Raw genomic sequence first — 21,102 nt, 5'->3', positions numbered from 1 at the left:
TATCAGGGCAGCCTCCTAACCAAGGTGACATTAAGTTGGGTTATGAGAATTATGAGTAATGATTCAACAAGTAATGAGAGGGAAGAAGGAAATTATAGACATAATTCTCTATGAGAACATTTTGGTTAGATACTACTTTGCAGGGGAATAATACAAAATAAAGCTGGAGCAGTAGGAAAGTACCAGTTTCTGGTCTTGATTATTAAACAAAGGAGGATATGCTTTACTTTGGAAGATAATAGGATTATTGAATAGAGAAGAAATATGATTTTATCTATGCATAGAGAAGATTCTTTTGACAGCAGTATGAGGAATGAATTAGAAAACAGTGTAGAATGATACCAACGTACAGAGAAGTTAAATTATAGGTGAGGGTACATAGCTAGCAAGTAGTCTGAGATGAGATTAGAATTAGAAAGTCCAGAACCCTGTGATTGATTCAAAAAGGTACTTGATGATATGAAAGATGTCCTTATAATGACATGAAGAGTAGGTATGTTCACTTGGTTAGAAAAAGTATCACTTTTTCCCTCTGTGACTAGAAGAAAAAAAAAGGAATATTATATTCATACATATATATAATGAATTTATGAGAAGCTAGGAAAGCTTAAGAAGAAGCTAAATCTTTAGCGGAGAAGGTAGAATTGGGGTCTTGAATAGGAAAAAAGCTTGGAACATTTATTGGGAAGATATGATAGCTAATAAAAGGTTTTTCTATAATGCAGTGATAGTGCAGTTGAGATTAGATAGCAAAAATTTATGTTGGACTAATCAATATAATTTGATAATTTTTCAAGTATTGTTCAGTAATATAAATATAGAAATAAAAATGAACCTATTTTGTTTTGTGCCTGTGATTTATTTATATAAGTACAGATTTACATAAGGTTTATATAAACTACGAATTCTATTTTTCAGATGACTATTGAAGCCCTTCGAGAGAATCTTTATTTTCAGTCAAAGGAAAATCTTTCAACAATGTTGAAATTTATCTTGGAACATACAGAGGATTTTACTGATTCTGCCTACACTAGCCATGAACACAGAGAATGCATTTTGGAACTATCAAACCAAATTAAAATTGAATTGCAGCACCTGGTTTCTGTGTGGATGCAAGCAGTAAGAACTTTTTTATATTAAAATAAATTCTTTGTAACAGTTTTTCCCCACTAAGTGTTATGGCATATAGAAGTTAAACTTCATTAACAACAGAATTGAAACAAACCAGAGGAATTATATCCTTTTTAACCCATAGTGGTCTAGAAAATTAAGTTAATTTGGAATAGTCTGTATTTGATGAAGTTATGACAGGTTTTTAATAAACAATGTTTACTTTTCTATGTGCTCCTAACTATCCTTCATAATATATTCTAGAATGTTGCTAGAAATTTTAAAATAAAGGTAACATGCCTATAATTAGAATACTACAATCTCTTCTTTTTTTTGAAATTTGGAATCTTGGGGCAGCTAGGTTGCACAGTGGGTAGAGCACCAGCCCTGAAGTCAGGAGGACCAGATTTCAAATCTAACCTCAGACACTTAACACTTCCTAGCTGTGTGACCCTGGACAAGTCACTTAACCCCAATTGCCTCAGCCAAAAAAAGGAAAAAGAAAAGAAAGAAATTTGGAATCTTTGTTTTCCTCCAATTCTGTGGCACTTCTTTTTTGTAAGATCTTTCAGAATAACTCAGAACTAAAATTTCATTTCTTTCAGTACTATAGGATGTAATTCATTTGTGACTTAACACAAGAAAGATGAAATAGTGTCTCGGTTTCTCTTATTTTGGATTTCTACTTCCTCCTGGTTTTTCTTTCAAAGTCTGTGCAAGAGAAAATAAAGTTGAGTGCTTTAGTCTTATCATTGTCCATTACTATCATTCCATATATTTCAAGCAATGGTCCTATCCCTTTTTGATTCTTCCCTTGCTCCTAACATTGCTATTTTAAAAACTCCAAATTGTTATGTTGTAGTTTAGTATTCATTGGCAGCCTTAGCTCATTCTGGGCTTTAATAATCCGGACTTAACAGTGATCTATTCCTTTTTCTTGCATCCATCCTCAATTATTTCCCCTTGATTACATGTTCTATACTTATATTTTTAAAAATCTGAGTGGATCAATGAACTCTCTATGCAAGTACATTTAATTCTTTAAGGAATTCCTGCTTTTTCTCTTCATCATTCTTACCTTCACCATCTTATTCATGAAATGGCTTCCCATCCTTCTTGTACTGACTTACTCTGTAAAATATTGGACTGTTATTCCCTACCAATTCTTATTATTGATCCCTTTGAAAATGCTGCTTTCCCAAAATATAGGATATGTGCCAGAATTTGTTTGGATTCCTTATTTCCTCCTCTTATCATGAGCTAGGATGGAGTGATCACTTACCCCTTAGGTTTCTGTCATTTGTTTCAGCTATTAGTATCTCTTTGGTTAGTATCAGGTCCAGTATATCAGTTTTTCCAGTTATTTTTAAGGATAAAATTATCATTAGACAAGTAGATAAGAAATTTGTCAATAATTCTGCTTTTGTTAGGCAGTAGATGGCAGTAATAATTTAAGTCTTCCGTTGCTACAGTATTATATTTTCATGCCAGATCTGTAATGAGTTTACCAAAACCCTCATAACATTTACTCTTCTATCCAAGTGATTTATAGTGTACCTTATAACATCATCACTTCTTTCTTCCTCTATTGATCCTCAACCAGTTGCTCTCTACCAATAGAGGATCAATAGAGCTGGGTTTTTTTTCCCCCACCTTGGCTTCCTGAATTTCCTTAAAGTTAGTATATCTTTTTTAATAAATCATGCTACCTAACCTGTTCCCTTTTCTTTCTTCTATTCCTTTTGAATGAAATATACATTTAAAAAGTCCTAGGCTAGTCCTGAACCCTATCCCAAGTTTCATTAATACCTTTGAGGCTGAATTTTCCTCCCCATTTAGGATCTCAATTTCATTCTTTTTATTATCCATAATTTGTTCATTTCTATATAAAAATCTAATGTTAAAGGTTGCGTAATATTCAGCAGGGAAGGGTAAACCACTATACTTACATAAAAATCTAATGTTAAAGTTGGGTAATATTCAGCAGGGAAGGGTAAACCACTATACTTACATTTTTGTCCTCTGATAGTTACCTTTATCCTAATGGAACCTATGGATCCATATCCTTTTGTAGAGCACAGAAAGTTACTTTTTTTCCAAAGATGGTCCAGTTCATACTTCTACAAGATGAACCTCTTCCTATTATAAAGGTTCTTCATTTTTTCTGTGTCATGCAACTCTGCAGTTTGGTTAAGCCTATGAGCCTCTTCTCAGAATGTTTTAAAATGACAATAAATACATAAGACTATAAAGGAATCTAGTTATACTGAAATGCAATTATAAAAAATCCTTTAAAACATAATTTGTATGCCCAAAGGGTTATATAACTCTGCTAATTTTTTGACCTAGTAATACTACTACAGGTCTGTATCACAAAATAGATCAAAAAACAAAAAGGAAAAGGACTTAAATGTATAAAAATATTTATAGCAACTCTTTTCTAGGGGCAAAGAATTGGAAATTGAGGGGATGCCCATCAATTGGGGAATGGCTGAACAAATTGTGGTATGTGAATATGATGAAATACTATTGTGCTATAAGAAATGATGAGCAAGATGCTCTTAGAAAAACCTGGAAAGACTTATATGAATCTGATAAAAAGTGAAACATTGACTTAACAAGGAAAAATATTATCTATCTAAATACAGATTAAAATATACTTTTTTTAAACTTTATTTTTTTCATAGTTTTTTAAGGGTGTTGGTCTGTGTTTTTACAATTTGACCATACTGCATATTGAATTGCTTGCCTTCTCAGTGGAGAAAGAAGAGAATATAGAACTTAAAAATTTTTTAAATGATTATTTTAAAATGGTTTTTAAAAAAACTGCGGAAAAACAAAAGGAAAAAAATAACATGTTTAGAGTTGTCAGATTAAGAGTCCCTGTCCTGTTATGTAACTTCAAATATTCGGTAGTTTTTCTCTATGGCACCATTCTTGCATCATACAAAATGTGGAAATCCCACTGTCATTTCATTTTGTTTTTTATTTCCTCTACAAATTGCTTCTTCCATTCTTTTAAAGAACATTTCAGTCTTAGAAATGTGTTTTTTACACAAGGTTTTATGAAGGTGAATTTTGAAAACTATCTTTACATATATTTGGAAAGATAAAATACCATTAAAAATAAATAAAAAAGAAATATATTCTTCTAGCCCTTTCATTTTTTTTCCCTGTAAGTTAGAGGAAAATATTCATTTTGTAGACAGATTAGTTTTTGTTACTTGTAAAAACACAAATACAGATAGACATGTCACTATAAAATTCTCCTGGTCTTTAATACAGGGAAATCCAAAAATTTTAAGCTTGAAAACCTTTTCATATAAATATTGAAGCTCTTTGAGAGAATCTTTATTTTCATTCAAAGGAAAAATCTTTCAACAATGTTGAAATTGACTTGGAACATATAGAAGATTTTACTGGTTCTGCTCACAACAGCTATGAGCTCAGAACATCTTGGAGCTGTCAAACCTAATTAAAAATGAATTACAGCACTTGGTTTCAATGTGGATGCAAACAGCAAGAACCTTTTGTATTAAAATAAAGTCTGTATAATAAGTTTTTCTCTCTTAAATTATTATGGCATGTGGAAGTTAAACTTTATTGCCAGAACTGCAGGTTTGGACCCCATAGTAAAACTACAGGATTTATATCCTCAGGTGTGACCCTTGGTGGTCTACAGATTGAGGCTGATTTGACATATCTTGTCCTTAATGAAGTCATGGCAGGCTTTTAAACTGCTTTTTTTTTTTTTTTTTTCACTGCTCTTCATTTTTGCTTGCCTTTCATTTTCCTGTACTTATCAGTTTCTGTTAAACAGGTGTTTTTTGTTGTTGCTTGTTTTTAAATATTTGGGAGAGGTTGTTCTTTGCCATCTCACCTCCTAGTTTTCTGTACTTACCTGTCTCAGAACATATCATTCTGTGTCATGTGACTTTAGGTGAAAAACAGACAGACAGACTCACACACACACACACACACACACACACACACACACAGAAGTAGGGTTTTTTGTTTTTCTCATTAGCAGTAGGACTTGATATTTTCTACTTTGAAAGAACCAAAAACTTAAAATTTCATTAAGATTTTTGGAACACTCTATTCTTGCTTGAAGCTGTTACTGGAACCCAAGTCTCAACTCTTAAATCAATTCTCTTTTCACTGTATTGCAATGTTTAGGTAAAAAGTTTGGATTTAATATAATAGATAAATTTAAGTTAAAATGTAATCAGAAGAATAGTAGAACTTTAAGAAGATTAATATGCTAATAGTGGATTGGATGGATTAATGTAATTTGGGAAAAGATAGTAAATAGGGATATCAGTCAGGAGAGTATTACAAAAGTACAGGTAAAATATGAGGGCTAAAATTATGGAGGTGATAGAAGTAGAAAGGAAGAAATATATGTAACAGACATTGCAAGAAATATATGTAAGAGAGAAACGTAAAATTGGCAGAATTTGACAAGTGAGTCAATTTGGAAAGCCATAAAATGGAAAAAGTCAAATTATTTTGAAGTGTTAAGCTTGGTTGACAGAAATAATGGTGGATAGTGATGCCATTAATACAAAAGGAGCAATCAGGTGGAAAAACTAATTTCATAAGGAAGATGAGTTTGGTTTTCCACATTTTAAATTTTATTATTGAAAATTTGAAAAATAATAGATTTTAAATTTTTTTAATTTTCTGGATAGCAACTTTTGTAATATAACTCACTAAATTCTAACTTTTAAAAATTCCAATCTCAAATTATATTTCATAGAACTAGAATTATTATTGGTTTAGAGGGCTAATTAGGAATAAGAAATTTTTTTTCCATTTTAGCAAAGCAAGAAGACAAAGAATATCATGGAAGATCTGGAACTAGCTATATTAAAAATAAGCCAGAGCATAAATGAGTTTAAAAGAGAGGTAAGTACAATTTAAAATTTAACTCCTTCTAATTCTTCATTCATGTAAGTTATATGCTGAATACCAGATGTACTAAAAATTTAAGTGGCTTTTAAGCCTTTCTAACAAAAAATAATAATAAAACTAGAGAATCTCAGAAAGGACCTCTGAAGTCATCTAAGTCTATATTGTCTAACTCAAATAGATCCTTCCAGCATTCACAGTGACTTAGAAAACCATATTTTTAAAATTCTGTTAAAAATTTCCTAATCACATTTTGATCTGGTCCTTCTTTCTGAAGTTTTGGTCTGGCAAGTTTGACAGTTCTGAATGTTAGAACAATTCATATCTTAATAAGAATCTACTGTACAAATTTTCAGGGTTTTTTTTTCTGTAAAATGAGAATAATATAACACCTTCCATGTAGGATGTTGTAGGGATCAGTGAAATAATTATTTGTATAAAGTGATTTATATTTATAGTAGCTCTTTTCTTAGGGCAAAGAATTAGAAATTGAGAGGATATCCATCAATTGGGGAATGGCTGAACAAACTGTGTTATTTGACTATGAAGAAATATTATTGTTCTATAAGAAATGATGAGCAGGATGCTATCAGAAAAACCTGGAAAGTCCTTTATAAGCTCAAGCAAAGTGAAATGTACTATGTACTTAGTAATAGGAAAATTGTGGGATGATTAGCTATGAATGACTTTGCTATTCTTAGCAATACAATGATCCAAGACTATTCTGAAGGATTTATGAAAAATACTGTTTATATCCAGAGAAAGAATTGTGTCTGAATACAGACTGAAGCATATTTTTTTTTCTTGAGGCTGTTTTTTGGGAGGAAGGGAGAGATCTCTTTTCTTCTGCAACATGATTTTTATGTGTTTTACACAACTTCACATGGATCTTCTCAGTGGAAGGGGAGTGGAGTCTGTAGAGGAAGTGAGAGAATTTGAAACTCAAAATTAAAAAAAATAAAAATTATTTTATACATAACTGGGGAAAATAAAAATATTAAAAACATTTTCTGAAATTAATAACATATAGAATGATATATATTTTTTATTATAGCTTTTTATTTACAAGATATATGCATGGGTAATTTTTCAGCATTAACAATTGCAAAACCTTTTGTTCCAATTTTTCCCCTCCTTCCTCCTACCCCCTTCCCCAGATGGCAGGTTGACCAATTAATGTTAAAGATGTTAAAGTGTAAGTTAAATACAATATATGTATGCATGTCCTTACAGTTATTTTGCTGTACAAAAAGAATCGGACTTTGAAATAGTGTACAATTAGCCTGTGAAGAAAATCAAAAATGCAGGTGGACAAAAATAGAGGGATTGGGAATTCTATGTAGTGGTTCATATTCATTTCCCAGAGTTCTTTCTCTGGGTGTAGCTGGTTCAATTCATTACTGCTCTATTGTAACTGATTTGGTTCATCTCATTGCTGAAGATGGCAACGTACTTCAGAATTGATCATTATATAGTATTGTTGTTGAAGTATATAATGATATCCTGGTCCTGCTCATTTCTTTCAGCATCAGTTCATGTAAGTCTCTCCAGGCCTTTCTGAAATCATCCTGCTGGTCATTTCTTTCAGAACAATAATATTCCATAATATTCATATGCCACAATTTATTCAGCCATTCTCCAATTGATGGGCATCCACTCAGTTTCCAGTTTCTAGCTACTACAAAGAGGGCTGCCACAAATATAGAATGATATATATTGTATTAAAAATACACCATTTGGATTTGTCTTAACAGTTTATTGGGAGAAAGTCAGGAAAGGCCCAAGCTTATTAAATGAATATAATCTGTCTATAATGTGGCTGAGTTAATAGTTTACAAACAATCTCATAGGACACAAAATGCATTTACTTTCCTGAAAAACAATCTGCTGCATAGCACAGAAGAGATACTAGAAGAGAATGTAAAGTGTTAGATGAAAGGGGGGTCATAACAATACTTTGGAAAATTATCACCTTCATTACATTAGGCAGATCAAGTAATATTTGGGGGTTTTAGTTTTTTCATCTTTAAAATGGAAGGGTCATATTAGATGACCTCTCAGGCTACTTCCAGTTCTAAAACTTATGGTAAGTAACATTTATCTCACTTTTAAAGTATACCAGATAGCTAGATTTAAAAAAATAAGATTCTGATGAAGCCAATATGGTGAAGTAGGAAAGCATTGTCTAGCTACATTTAGCAAATATAAAATCCCCTGCAGATTCAATGTATTTACTATGACTTGAACCGAAACTTTTGACTCAAAGAAGATTTTTACTGGGCTAGTTGGTACTCAGTATTAGCTCTCTTTTGTATCTCTATCTTATTTATACAAAAGAAAAAATACTTTCTGGTGCACATAGGTTGAAAAAAGCTACAAGAAAAATTATAGCCATGTATGTGAATATCATGATTGTGTCTCTCCCATGATATTTTTATAAACAAAAGAAAATAATTTCCACCATCAAAGGAAAAGGTTTTCCCTTTCAAATATATATTACACCTAGCAGTCTCACTGTCTTTGGACACCAGAGATAGTGATTCTTTTTTTTTTTTTTAAATGAACAAATAATTTAAAGGCTTATTTTCAACTAAATAAACATCATGACAGTGCTAAAGGATTGGATGATGAATCAGAAAGAACAGGTTTCAAATCCTTCCTCTAACATAGAATGACTGTCATCTTGGACACTGCTCTCAAGAAACTAAGATTATAGGCAGAATATTTGCAGTTTTTTTGATAGTGAGAGTTTATACTTTCATGGGGGGAGGGGGCGTCCCATTGAAATGAAATCATAGGTCTGTTCCCTGAAAAAACTCATCTCAAGGGTCTAAATCAAAATGTCTCATTAACTTTCTTTGAGGAATGTTTCATTCATGCCTTATGTTTTTTAAACCATAGTCATTTCCCAATATATTATCCCCTCTTGTATTCTCATCCTTGCCTTTTTATTAATTGAACTATCCCTTATAATTCATGGTTTTCACTGTGAAAGAAGAGTTGAATAGGCCTCTGTCACTGGCAAAATGCTTTTCTTGAATCTTAAGGACAAAAATCAATTCTTCCAAAAGAAGCAAAAGAATCTGTGAACTCTCCTCTCCTTTAGCTCTCCTTAAATTGTGAAAAGGCTCCTGAGAGGCTTCTAGCCACTATTATTGTTTTCTTGTCTAAAATAAGTGCACCCTCCAGGACAGTTGACCATTCCTCTATACTTATGTTTTGGCTGAAAGGTGAACCATATAGACTAGCTCATTGGTAATAAAATGAAAAGATTTTGAAACAATTGTGGGCCATCAAACTATACTTAGTTATATAACACTTAGTTTGACCCTAAGATGCCACTGCACCAATTTTCTTCCACAGCTTCCCTGAAATGTAGATGGTACAAAGAAATACTAACATATTTGGTTTTTTAAAATATTAATGAGTGATCAGTAAGTCTTACTAATCTGTCTTTCACCGTTATTCCAACAAATGAAGCTCCACAGCGCAGCAACATTGCTTGCAACAGATCTTCTAAAGCACCATGCAGATCATGGGATTTTGAAAGCATTAAAAATTACTGGAGTAGAAGGAAACTTAGAAGCTTTGGCAGAATATGCCTGTAAGCTATCTGAACAGAAAGAACAGCTTATTGAGGTGAGTTCCAATATTACTATTTAAGAAACTTTATTATTTGTTAACATTGCTTTCTGCTATTTTGTCCTAGAGAATAGTAAATATTTTAAAATTCAGTATTGTGTATTACTTTGGCATTTCTGTCTTTTTGTTGTAAGAATTCAAGCAACCTCAACTATCTAGAACACAGCCATGAGCTTGCTTTTATAATGTTTTGTAAGTTTATATATGTGATTAAAAAAAAAAGTTTACTTCATTGAACCAGATCCTCACAGATCAGCTCTTGATTCTCATTTGAATTTATTAATTAAGTTATACAAATGTTTTTTTCCAGACTTGTCGATTGTTGAGACACATATCAGGGACAGAACCCCTTGAAATTACTTGTATGCATGCAGAAGAAACATTTCAGGTTACTGGGCAACAGGTATGACTGCCTTTAGATTTTTTTTCTCCTAAGTATCATTTTTTCTAGGAATCAAAAGTTTAGTCTTGAATTTTCATTCTAAACAAATTAAAAATATTTGCCTTAAGGAGGGAAAATTCAGGTGTTATCTTTACCACTTCAAAGTAATTGGAAAATATTTTACTTTCAAATATAAAAAGCATTAGATTTTACTATAGCAGTTTGCATGGGTATGGTTTTGACATGGTTGACCATGGTTAACTGTTGCTCATATCAAAATTTGAGATTGGTATTTTTAAATGAGGGCTTAATTTAAAAACACTTTCTGATTTTTTTCCAGTTACCTTAGACGCCCCTCCTCTCCATGGTGTTTGTTCTAAGCTTGTCATGGAATCTCATAATTTTCATGATTGTTTTGATGTAATATGATTAATCAGTTGAAGTTTAAATATTTAAGGACTTGAAGGACTTAAATTAAGGACTTACTCTAGGTCAGACACAGTGCTAAACCTTGGGAATGGAAAAAAAAGAAAAAATCAGCAAGTCATAAACCGATTCTTGGGTCACTAAAAGACTGCATGACATTCTGAGAAGCTGAAATGGCTTTGTAATTGTTAAGCTTTCATTGTAATGGCCTTTAAATCAGTAAGAAGTGTCTACTATGAGTTCCTAAATTTATATAATTTTACACTTTTTAAGGGTTTTGATTATTATTGCCACATTACTTTATTAGAAAGTTATTTCAGCTAGATGCCACCTTGAAAATAATCATCTGAGATATAGCTCTAATGTTTTATTAGGTTAAGGTGGGGAAAACAGGTGTTTCAACACGGTCAAAGAATATAACTTAGTCCCAGAATTCTACCACCTCTCCTTAGATTCACAGTAATATAAAGCCCCTGTGTTCTCTTCCTTAGCCATGACCCAAGGAAGATTTGTTTTTAAATCACATACTATAGTATATTAGCATAAATTGCTTTCAGCTCTTACATAAAACCACTTCTTATAGGCTGTGTGCAGAGTTGGGATGCAATGATATGTTTCAGTCTTCCTGGGCTGGAATTTTTTCTTAATGGACAAGCATCTTAAGACCCCAAATCCATTCTCAGGCAAAAGATGCTCACCACTTTTAATTAGCCCATTTAGACAATAACCTTTTTTAAAAAAAATTCATTATTATTTTAAATAGCAGTATTTCAAGATTGATGGCATTTCTAGGAGAGTATTGTTTGGACCTGAGTTCTTATTCATTCATGCCTACCTCAGTTGCTTCAGACAGTTCAGTCAGATTAAGCCTGAAAATATTCAATTCAGTTCCATAAACTTTTATTTAGTCTGTTTATGAAGCATCATGCTAGATGCTGGGGATATTAATTCAGATAGAAAAAAGTCCCTGTCCTCAAAAAGTATGTTATACTGAAAAGGATACACCATACACACAGATAAATCAATACAAGACAGGTTGAAAAGGGAGAAAGCAATAACAACTGAGAGGACTCAGTTTCAAAGAGAAGATACCAGATGAACTGAGTTGACACATTAAGGAAGATATGGATTTTGAAAGGTAGAGGTGAGGAAGAAGTATATTCCCAACATGGGGAATAGCCTATACAAAGATACAGCAGTGGGACATAGAAATCTAAGTTCAGAAAAGTACAGTTTAGCTAGAATATGGAGTATATGAAAAGGAGTACTGTGAAAAGAGGCTAAAAATGTAGATAGGAATCAGATTGTGGAATACCTTAAATATAAAGCTGGGGAATTTGTGTTTTATTCTAAAGGTTATAAAAAATCACTGAAAGTTTTTGAAGAGTAAAGTCATGTATTTAAACTAGTGCTTTAGGAAGATTATTTTGGCAGCCATGTAAAAGACAGATTGGAGAAGGAAAGACTGGATCTCAGGATGGTTAATTGGAAGGTCATCCCAGTGAGAAGAGATTATGGCTTGAACTACAGTAGGGACTATGTCAATGAAAGATGAATGTAAATGGATGTTATCTTGTGGAGGTAAAATTGAAATCATGGAAGTTAATGATATCAACAAGGAAGAAAGTATAAAATAAGAAAAATAAAATGCCCAGAATAGAACCTTGAAAAATATCTAAGGATGAAAGACAGAAAAGAAGGAGCAGTTATGCTGTTAGAAAGACCAAGAGAAATAGTATCAAGAAAATAATATTCTGGAATTGGGACTGGTTAGCAATGTCAAGAATTGCATTGGAGGTCAAAAAGAATGAGGACTGAAAGAAAGGCTATCAGATTTAGCAAATGAAAGACAATTAAAGCAGTCTTTAACACAACGACTTCCAATTTCCAAAGAGTGGTGGAGTAAGGAAGTTTGAAGTAGTATTTAAAAGACTGTCAACTTTCCAACAATGAAATGATTGAGGCCAGTTCCAGTGATCTTGTGATGAAAAGAGCCATCTACACCTAGAGAGGGGACTAAGTGTGGATCACAACATAGCATTTTCATTCTTTTTGTTGTTGTTCACTTACATTATTTTCTTTCTCATTTTTTTCCTTTTTGATCTGATTTTTCTAGTGCAGCAAGATTATTTTATAAATATGTATACATATATTGGATTTACTATATATTTTAACATGTTTAACATATTTTGGATTATTTGCCACCCGGGGAGGGGGTGAGGAGGAGGGAAAAATTTAGAACACAAAGTTTTGTAAGGATCAGTGTTGAAAAATTATCCATGCATATGTTTTGAAAAGAGAGAGAGAATTATACAGAAAAAAAAAAAAGACTGAGGCAAGAATTTTGGCAGTAAGAAGAGGGGGAAATAGGATTATACTTTGAGAGGCTAGCAGGATCAAATAAGGTTTTTGCAAGTTTGGGTCTCCTTAATCATATTTGTAGATAATTAAGGAGAGATTAAAGATGAGAAAGTGAGAGGAAATTTTTAAAAATTCATTTACATGTAGTATATATTCTTTAGATAATTTCAGCTGCTGAAACCTTGACATTACATCCATCCAGCAAGATTGCTAAAGAAAATCTAGATGTATTTTGTGAAGCTTGGGAATCTCAGATTAGTGACATGTCAACATTACTAAGAGAAATAAATGATGTATTTGAAGGAAAAAGAGGTAAGTCAGAATACTGGTCATATGTTTAATTTTCAACTATTAAGCTTATGATTTTTCTTTCAAATTTCAGTTATAAAATGAATTATCATTTGTCACTTAGGTTAGCTATTAAACTAAAATATGTAAATTTTCAGAAATTATAGATTAGAATTATTTTTTATCTTTACTAAATCAAATATGGTATGAATGATGAGACATGATGGAGTGACGTAGAATTTTTATTCACCTCAGTCATTATTTATCCTAGTCTTTAAACAGTTGAAATCTTCATAGGCATAATTAAATAGAAAATTTTATCACTTGACTAGTATTGTAGGGCTTGCCAAACTTAGTATTTCACTTTTATTATTAAGATTCAGTCTTAACCAATTTTCTCTTATAACTATCCTTTATTCTTGGAACCAATCCCATATTTTAGTTTGGATTCTAGACATTTTATAATGTAGTGAATATAGCTATTTGATTTTTGAACTGCTATCCTTCCTCTTGGATGGAATCTCTTTCCCTGATGACTACACAACCTTAGAATATTTCCTGTGGTTGGTAAGTTTATTGGTATTTTTACCATATACAAAATAGCATCGTAAGAAATAAAATAAGAAATTGTTTTGATTCTTCATTTTAATTTCACCTGAAAGTTTATTTTTCATTTCTAGTATGTTACATTTGCTATCAGAAAAAAAATCTCACTGTAGTTTTACTCATATTTTTCTTAGGGAAAAACCTGTTTAGATAACCTAATTATATCACTTATTAGAAGAATATTATTATAAAAGGTCATTTAAAACCATGATCTCACTAAATTAGTGTTTATTCACTATATGCAACTATTACATGTTTTTAAATAATTACACAGTGAACAGTATGTTGTTATTCGGTTATATTTGACTCTTTATGACCACATTTGGAGTTTTCTTAGCAAAGTTACTAGAGTAGTTACTAGTTACTACTAAAGTTACTAAAGTTACTAGTTACTACTAAGTTACTAAAATAGTTTGCCAATTTGTTCTCCACTTCATTTTACAGATGAGGAAATGAGGCAAAAAGAATTAAATGACTTGCTCAAGGTCACATGACTACTAAGTGTCTGAGGTCAGATTTAAAGTCAGGAAGATGAGTCTTTTTTTTTTTTTTAATTTTCAGTTTTCCATAGGTATTTCCTATCATTTTCCTTCACACATTCTGCATTCCAGCCAAACTATTTCTAGCTTTTCCTTCAGATCAGCCTGTTACCTCCTATCTCTGTTTGTTCACATTCTTAATGTCTGGAATGCTCTTCCTCCTGATTTCAACCTTGTAGTGTCCTGTTTTTCTTTCTTCAACTTAAGTAACAATTCTCCCTACATATGTAGTCTTACCTGATCTCCATCCCCTGCCCATCTGATTGAAATCCTCACATCTTCCCATTGCTCATTCTTCAGATTTAATTGTTCCTGTCACTCTCTACCTTGTATTGTAATTATGAGAATAGTTGTCATATCTCTCCACCACATCCCTCATCCTAGGAACTATTTCATTTTTAATCTTTGTGTCTCCAACTCCTAAAAAAATTTTTTTATATGTAGTCTCTTAATAAAATAGGCATTTAACAGATGTTATTGGTTTTGATTTCTTTGCATTTTTAAAAAATGAATCTGTTCTGTAGAGGAAGAGAGTTTAAGCAAAAGTGCAGAGTTGAAAAAGGGCAGGTCATAAGGGAAGGGCAATGAGTAGTTTTTATATAGCACAGAAAACACAAAGAGAACTAGTGTGAAATGAAACTGGAGGGTAGTATGGACATGCATTATCATGGACTTCAGAATGCTTGGCTAAGGAGGTTTTTTTTTTTTAATTTTGTAAGAAATGAGAACCCAGTAAAGGCTTTTGAATAGAGATGTGACATGATTACAGTATATTGGAAGTGGAAAGAAGGGGACAAATTCAAGAAGATGGAAAGATTTTGGGGGTTGATGTACATGATTTGGTTTGGTTTAGCTTTTTGTCCAAACCTGTGTTTTAATTAAAATAGGGAAATCCCACTTCAATAGAAACTTCTCTCCACCAATACAGAATGGTAGTTCACCTGTAACTTTTAGTCTTAGAGAGTTGCTGCATTATTTAGAGTTTAAGTGATTTTTTTCACACAACTAGTATGTGTCAGAGTCAAGACTTAGGATCAGATCTTCCTTACTCCAAGGCCAGGTCTCTATTCACTTCCCCATAATGTCAGCCTAAGAGGTTTGCATTATGGCTTGACTTTTCCACAAGAAAAAAAAAGATGCTAAGCATACAGAAAAATTTCTTGCAAGGTTTTATGGAAAATACAAAGATTCAGTATGACAAAAAACACAAATAATCACAATACACTACTATGAAGATGCTTGCCACAAGAGACAGTCAGTCATTAAACACTTCTTAGGTGCCTGCTATGTGCCAGACACTATGGTAAGTACTGGGAATACAAAAAGAGACAAAAGAACGGTCCCTTCTTTCAAACATCTAATAAGCAAACAAATGTGTAAAAACAAGCTGCATACAGGAAAATAGGATATAATTAAGAAATGAAAGGCATTTGAATTAAGAGGAATTGAAAAGGGCTTTCTATAAAAGATAAGGATTTTAGTGGGGCCTAAACAAATCCAGTAGGCAAAGAGGAAATGTGAAGAAGAGGATAGGGGATAGAAGAGCTTAAGTTCAGATCTTGTCTCTGACACTAGCCATGTGACTCTAAGCAAGCTACTTGACCATCATCAGTTTTCATTTGACTGATCTTTACAATGAGTTAGTTCGACCAGATGGCCTCTAAGTTCTCTTCTAGCAATAAATCTATGATTTTATATGAAATATCCTGTATTGCCTTTTGGTTCCTATTGTTAACTCATAGCAGAGAATATTACTAATAGGACATATAATAATAAGAATTATAGTATCTTAATCTTGAATAATTAAAGAGTTGTCTCTAAATTCCCAGTTTTCTTTATATCAAGTATACTTCAGTGAATCCTGCAGTGTTTTCAAACTACATACTTCAAATAATCTCTTACTTTTTCCTCTGTAATTATACACTTAAGGATCCAAGTTTGCCCACACTTGGGTCATACAAAAGAGAGCAAATGGGAACTAATCTTTTTCTTGTGATCATAATTCATTGCATGTTTCTTCTTGCTTATAGTGTTGCCTAAAGCTACATGATTTCTTAAGACTAGTGTCTGCCCTGCCTTGATCTTTGGCTTGAACTAGATCTGTTTACTACTTTGAATTTTAACACTGCTCCAGTCTTTCTAAATTTGTTTAGCACTTTGGACTTGAGCCATTGATTTAGAGATTTTGCTTTGATTTAGAGATTAGTAATCCCTTATTTTGTGTTGGAGTCCAGAGATTCCCAGTCCTAGATTAGTCAGTCTAGTGATCTTCACTGCACTCCATGTCCCAGCATGGGTTCCAATTTTGGTTTTAAGTTAAGCAACAGAATTAGTTAAACAGATTCCCTGAGAGCATAGGCACATAGGTAGTATGCTTATACTTAGATATATCTATTCATATAAATAGTATGCTTATCAAGTTTGCAAAATTGAGAAAAACAGATGATTCATCTGATGATGGAATTGGGATGCCTGAATATCTCAAAAGATTGGAATGATGATTTAGATCTAATAAGTTGAAATTTAATAAATATAAATGTAAAGTACTTAATGTGAGTTTAAAAATCAAACATACATATATACATACATATATGTATATATATGGGGAAACATGGCTAGACAATGGTTAAAATGTTAAAGTTTAAAATGGTTAAAAGTCGTGAATAGTTTTTTCATATACTGCAAGCTCAACGAGTGTTAGTCCCCTTCTTCAAATGAATAAGTTACATCAAATAATTATAGTGTTTAGTATCAGAGAGTTCAAATCACATATGGATTTTTTTAAAGCGGATATTTATGAGCCTAAAAATAGGATACAAAGATTACAGAAGGACTCAAAATCATGATTACTATAAGTCCTTAACAAGTGCTTGTTGACTAAGTTAAGGGAACTGAGTTGTTTACAAATATTTGAAAGATGTCCATGTGGGAGAAGTGTTATTCTTTTTTTGTTGTTGTTGGCCTGACCTGGAAGTAGCAGAACTAAGACTAATGAATAGAAGTTATAGGAAAACATTTATATAAACATATTTAGAGATAGACAGACAGAGAGACATACATTTCCTAACAATCAAGAGTTGCTCAGAAGTAGAATGGTTTGCCTCATGAGGTTATAAGTTCTCTATTATTAGAGGTCTTCTGTTGTTAGAGGAATTACTATTGATTCATATATAAGTTGTTCTAGATTACTTCTGAGCTTCATTCTTACCCTGAGATTTATAGAATATTAAGGTATTGTTGTCAGTGATAAAGAAAAGCAAGGAATGAATCCAAGAAATACCACAAAGGAAGAAACCGATCATAGATATAAGGGATGAATTAGTAGTAGAATTGAAAATAGCTTCCAGATTTTGATCCTTCGTGATAGGAAGAAAAGTGAGACAATTGACAGAAATGGGAAAATTGGGAAGGGCAAATAGTTTACAAAAGAAAATAAAGATTTGTGTGTTGAGACTTGAGGACAGGACATCCAAATGGAAGTTCTCTAAACACAGTTTGAAGTATAAAATTATAAATAAGAATTGAAAATATAAATTAGGGACTCGATATAGATAAAATAGTTCAAAGATGACAATTGTGACTAATTTAAAAGTTAAAAAGAGAAGAACTAAAGGATCAAAGTAGGAACATTAAGTTAGATCCACAATTAGGTGTATGAGAAATAAGAAAAGGCAAAGAATCAGTGGTAGAGACATAATAAGAGAACCAAAACAGTGTCATAAAGCTGTGGAAATTTTTCTATACAGAGGGATAAATTAATAGCCAAAAGTAATAAAGACAGACGGGATCATTGGATCTGGCAAGAATTTTTACACTGACAATATAGTGTTTCAATATAGTGACAGGACTCAGATTACTTGGAAAGGACTAACTAGGTGATAAAAAGGTAGAACCACTGAGTCCAAAATATTAATCCATCATTTATTAGAATACTTGTGTACTAAGTTTTATACTAAGTTTTTATTGTACTATGTACTGTGAAGGATACAAAATAAATAATCCCTGATAAACCTATCTTATCAGGAAAACAAAATGTTATATAAATGATGAAAATGACTTAAAATGTTTTTTAAATACTCACATTTCCATATCTTATACAAACTGCCTTCTACATGAAGCTGAGGGGTAAGTAGGAAACATATTTTGAGAATCATCTGTATATTGGTAGTAGTTGAAATGACAAGAAGAAATATATAGGAGAAGCAGAATTACTAAAAATGCTTTGGAAAATAACAAAAAATAATAAATTGACAAAAGGATATTGATGAAGATTAATTAGGAAATCTCACATGCTTATTTATATATACTAATAGCAGCTCAACAACTATTTTATCTAAAGGAATACTTTTCATTGATAGGGTCAAAATGGTACTATATTGTCAGCACAAGAACTCAGATGATGGTAGGAAAAGCCAGACTTTATAAGGTCAAGACCAGAAATCTAAGCAAGTCCACAGGATTAAGGAAAATCTTATGGGAGTAGGGAAAGAGGGTTATTTTACAAATATGTGAGTTTTTAGGTAAGTCATAAATAGGCATAAAGAGAAGTGGGGGATAGGTGCTATTACCAAGATCAGAATATCAACATTACCTTTATGATGCTGAACTAGTAGCATAAATCTACCCTCCTCATACATAATTCTTTTATGTTCCCTCTTTCTAGGACAAGTATTAGTGCTCAAATCTGAGGAAATGCTGAACTGACAGCTGGTAGTTAAGTTCAGCTACTGTGATTGGGAGGATATGGAGTCAGGCAAACTATTACAACTTTCAGTATAGCCAGTGTAAGATTGTGATTGAAAATACTTGGACTTTGATGACGCATCTACATTTTCTTCTTTTAAGGGTAATCATCTGTTTTAGTTTCAGCTTTGGTCAAATTTTATTTAAGTAATGTAAGCTGTTTAAAGGTTGAGATTAAATATTTGATATATTTTATTTCTTCCCTCAGAGATACATTTTAAGAAATTAGCTCAGATGATTTAATATGAAATAATGCAACTTTTCAATTAACAGGTTCATAAATTAAAGAATTTTGTTTCTAAATGCATGTGATACAGTATAGCATTACTAACTAAGCATTTCTTAGTAGTTTATATAATAACATTTAAGTTATAATGAAAAGCATAATAGTAAGAAATATTACATTTATGAAATAATTTTGTTTACTAATACATATATTGATTGTAGGAGAGAAGCGTGCCTACCTTTCACTTCCAAAGCCAGTGGTAAGTGTTGGAAAGTGGTTTTGCATTATTTGAGCCCTTTTGCTGCAGTCTCTGATGGAATTAATTGCCTTTTAATATCTCAGTATAGAGAGTCAGTCTTGAAGTCCCCACTCTAACACACATTGGCTATGTGATCCTAGGCCAATCACTTAATATTATCTATACATAACTATGTCAGTGGGCAAACCATTCTTTCTCAGACACATTCTTTTTGTCTGTAGCCAAATGGTAGAAAAATGCAGTCTTTTAGCTTCTCTTCCTTATAATAGAATCACAGACATATAAACTAGAAGTTACCATAAAGATCAACTAGCCCAACTCCCTTGTTTTATAAAAACTAAGAGTCAGAGAGACTAAAGTACTTACTCAAAGATGTAACCCCGAAGTCAACCTGAGACTTTTAAATGCTTCTGAAGTTCTGTATCAAGAATTCTCCATCCCCTGAACACCCAGGTCATAGATGCCACCACCAGTGGTTTGGAAATAAGTGAATCCTTGTTCCCATTACCTAGAACCCAGCTTCTTAAAAACTATGGGTTATATCTCCATCTGAAGTCTCATGACTGTGGGGATTGCAAAATTATGATTTATTGTCAGCAAATGTTTGATTTACATACATATTTTATATGCCTATATACCTGGGGTCCATTTTAAAATTTCTCAGGTGAAAAGGGATCATGATTGGAAAAAGTTTAAGAAGCTCTAACATAAAAGATAGTTATCTTTGAGAAGATAGTAGGTTCCTAGTAATTAAAGATGGAATTCTTCATTCATTTTCTCCTAGAAACATTTTGCTATATAGTAATTAATTTCTATAGATCTTTATATTTCAGAAACTTCAGTGTCTCCAAAATATTTAATATCAGTAGTGTAGGAATTTGCTTTACTAACATAAGTAACAAACTTCTTATAGTTAGTAAATTATCTTCAAGAGTTGCTGTAGCAAAAAAAAAAAAAATCAGTCTAGTAATATCTTTTTGAAGCTAGATAAGTTGGTTCCAACAAAATGAGCCTACAGTACTTTAATCACTGGACCTATACTTGAAGCTTTTCAATTTATTAGGCAAAGCATATGATCTGTTAATATAACCTTCAAGAACACCTTCTCTCCACAATAAGGCTTCAAAACAAAATTTTTAGGGAGGCCAAAATGTATTTCAGATACACTGTGGGTTAAGTAGACTCTTGTAAGATGGCTAGAATTTTCATCATTACTTGTTGTAAGAAATGTACATTTTAAATTCCAAATAATTCACTTAAAAATGGGTTTTTAGAATATCATATTCATAAATTTGCATATTACTTTAATTTCCATTTAAATTCAATATTAGAAAATTAGAGTTACACAATACAAATGTAATCCTTTTAAAAATTTAAAAGATAAGATTAGGAAGAGTATCTCATTGAAATTTGACTTATTAATAAAGATAAACTCTTGGGTTTGGAAAAATATTTAATAAAATGAATTCCAAATTTGTAACAGTTAGGAATACATGAATTGTATATAAAATGTCATAGGTGTGACTAATTTCATAATAGCAATCATTTCATAGTATTAGTTCAAATATTAATATCTTATTGCAAATACCTTGTTTTAGGGAATTAT

The 21,102-nt window shown here is 31.9% G+C and overlaps 1 protein-coding gene across 7 annotated transcripts in view; it reads left to right on the top strand.

Annotated features, from left to right (window-relative positions):
* CTNNAL1 (catenin alpha like 1) overlaps positions 1 to 21,102 on the top strand; it is a 96,327-nt gene that overhangs the window by 58,921 nt on the left and 16,304 nt on the right. For all 7 annotated transcript variants that reach the window (XM_051966923.1, XM_051966945.1, XM_051966908.1 and 4 more), the window contains 6 exons: positions 919 to 1,119; positions 5,935 to 6,021; positions 9,505 to 9,663; positions 9,977 to 10,069; positions 12,997 to 13,147; positions 19,459 to 19,496. In XM_051966923.1, coding sequence (XP_051822883.1) covers positions 919 to 1,119; positions 5,935 to 6,021; positions 9,505 to 9,663; positions 9,977 to 10,069; positions 12,997 to 13,147; positions 19,459 to 19,496 — 729 coding nt within the window. The remainder of the gene's footprint in view (positions 1 to 918; positions 1,120 to 5,934; positions 6,022 to 9,504; positions 9,664 to 9,976; positions 10,070 to 12,996; positions 13,148 to 19,458; positions 19,497 to 21,102) is intronic.

This window comes from Antechinus flavipes, chromosome 1 (genome assembly GCF_016432865.1).
Source record: "Antechinus flavipes isolate AdamAnt ecotype Samford, QLD, Australia chromosome 1, AdamAnt_v2, whole genome shotgun sequence".
Lineage (NCBI taxonomy): Eukaryota > Metazoa > Chordata > Mammalia > Dasyuromorphia > Dasyuridae > Antechinus > Antechinus flavipes.
The sequence above is the reverse complement of the archived record's forward strand: the minus strand, read 5'-3'. Positions and strand labels throughout refer to the sequence as shown.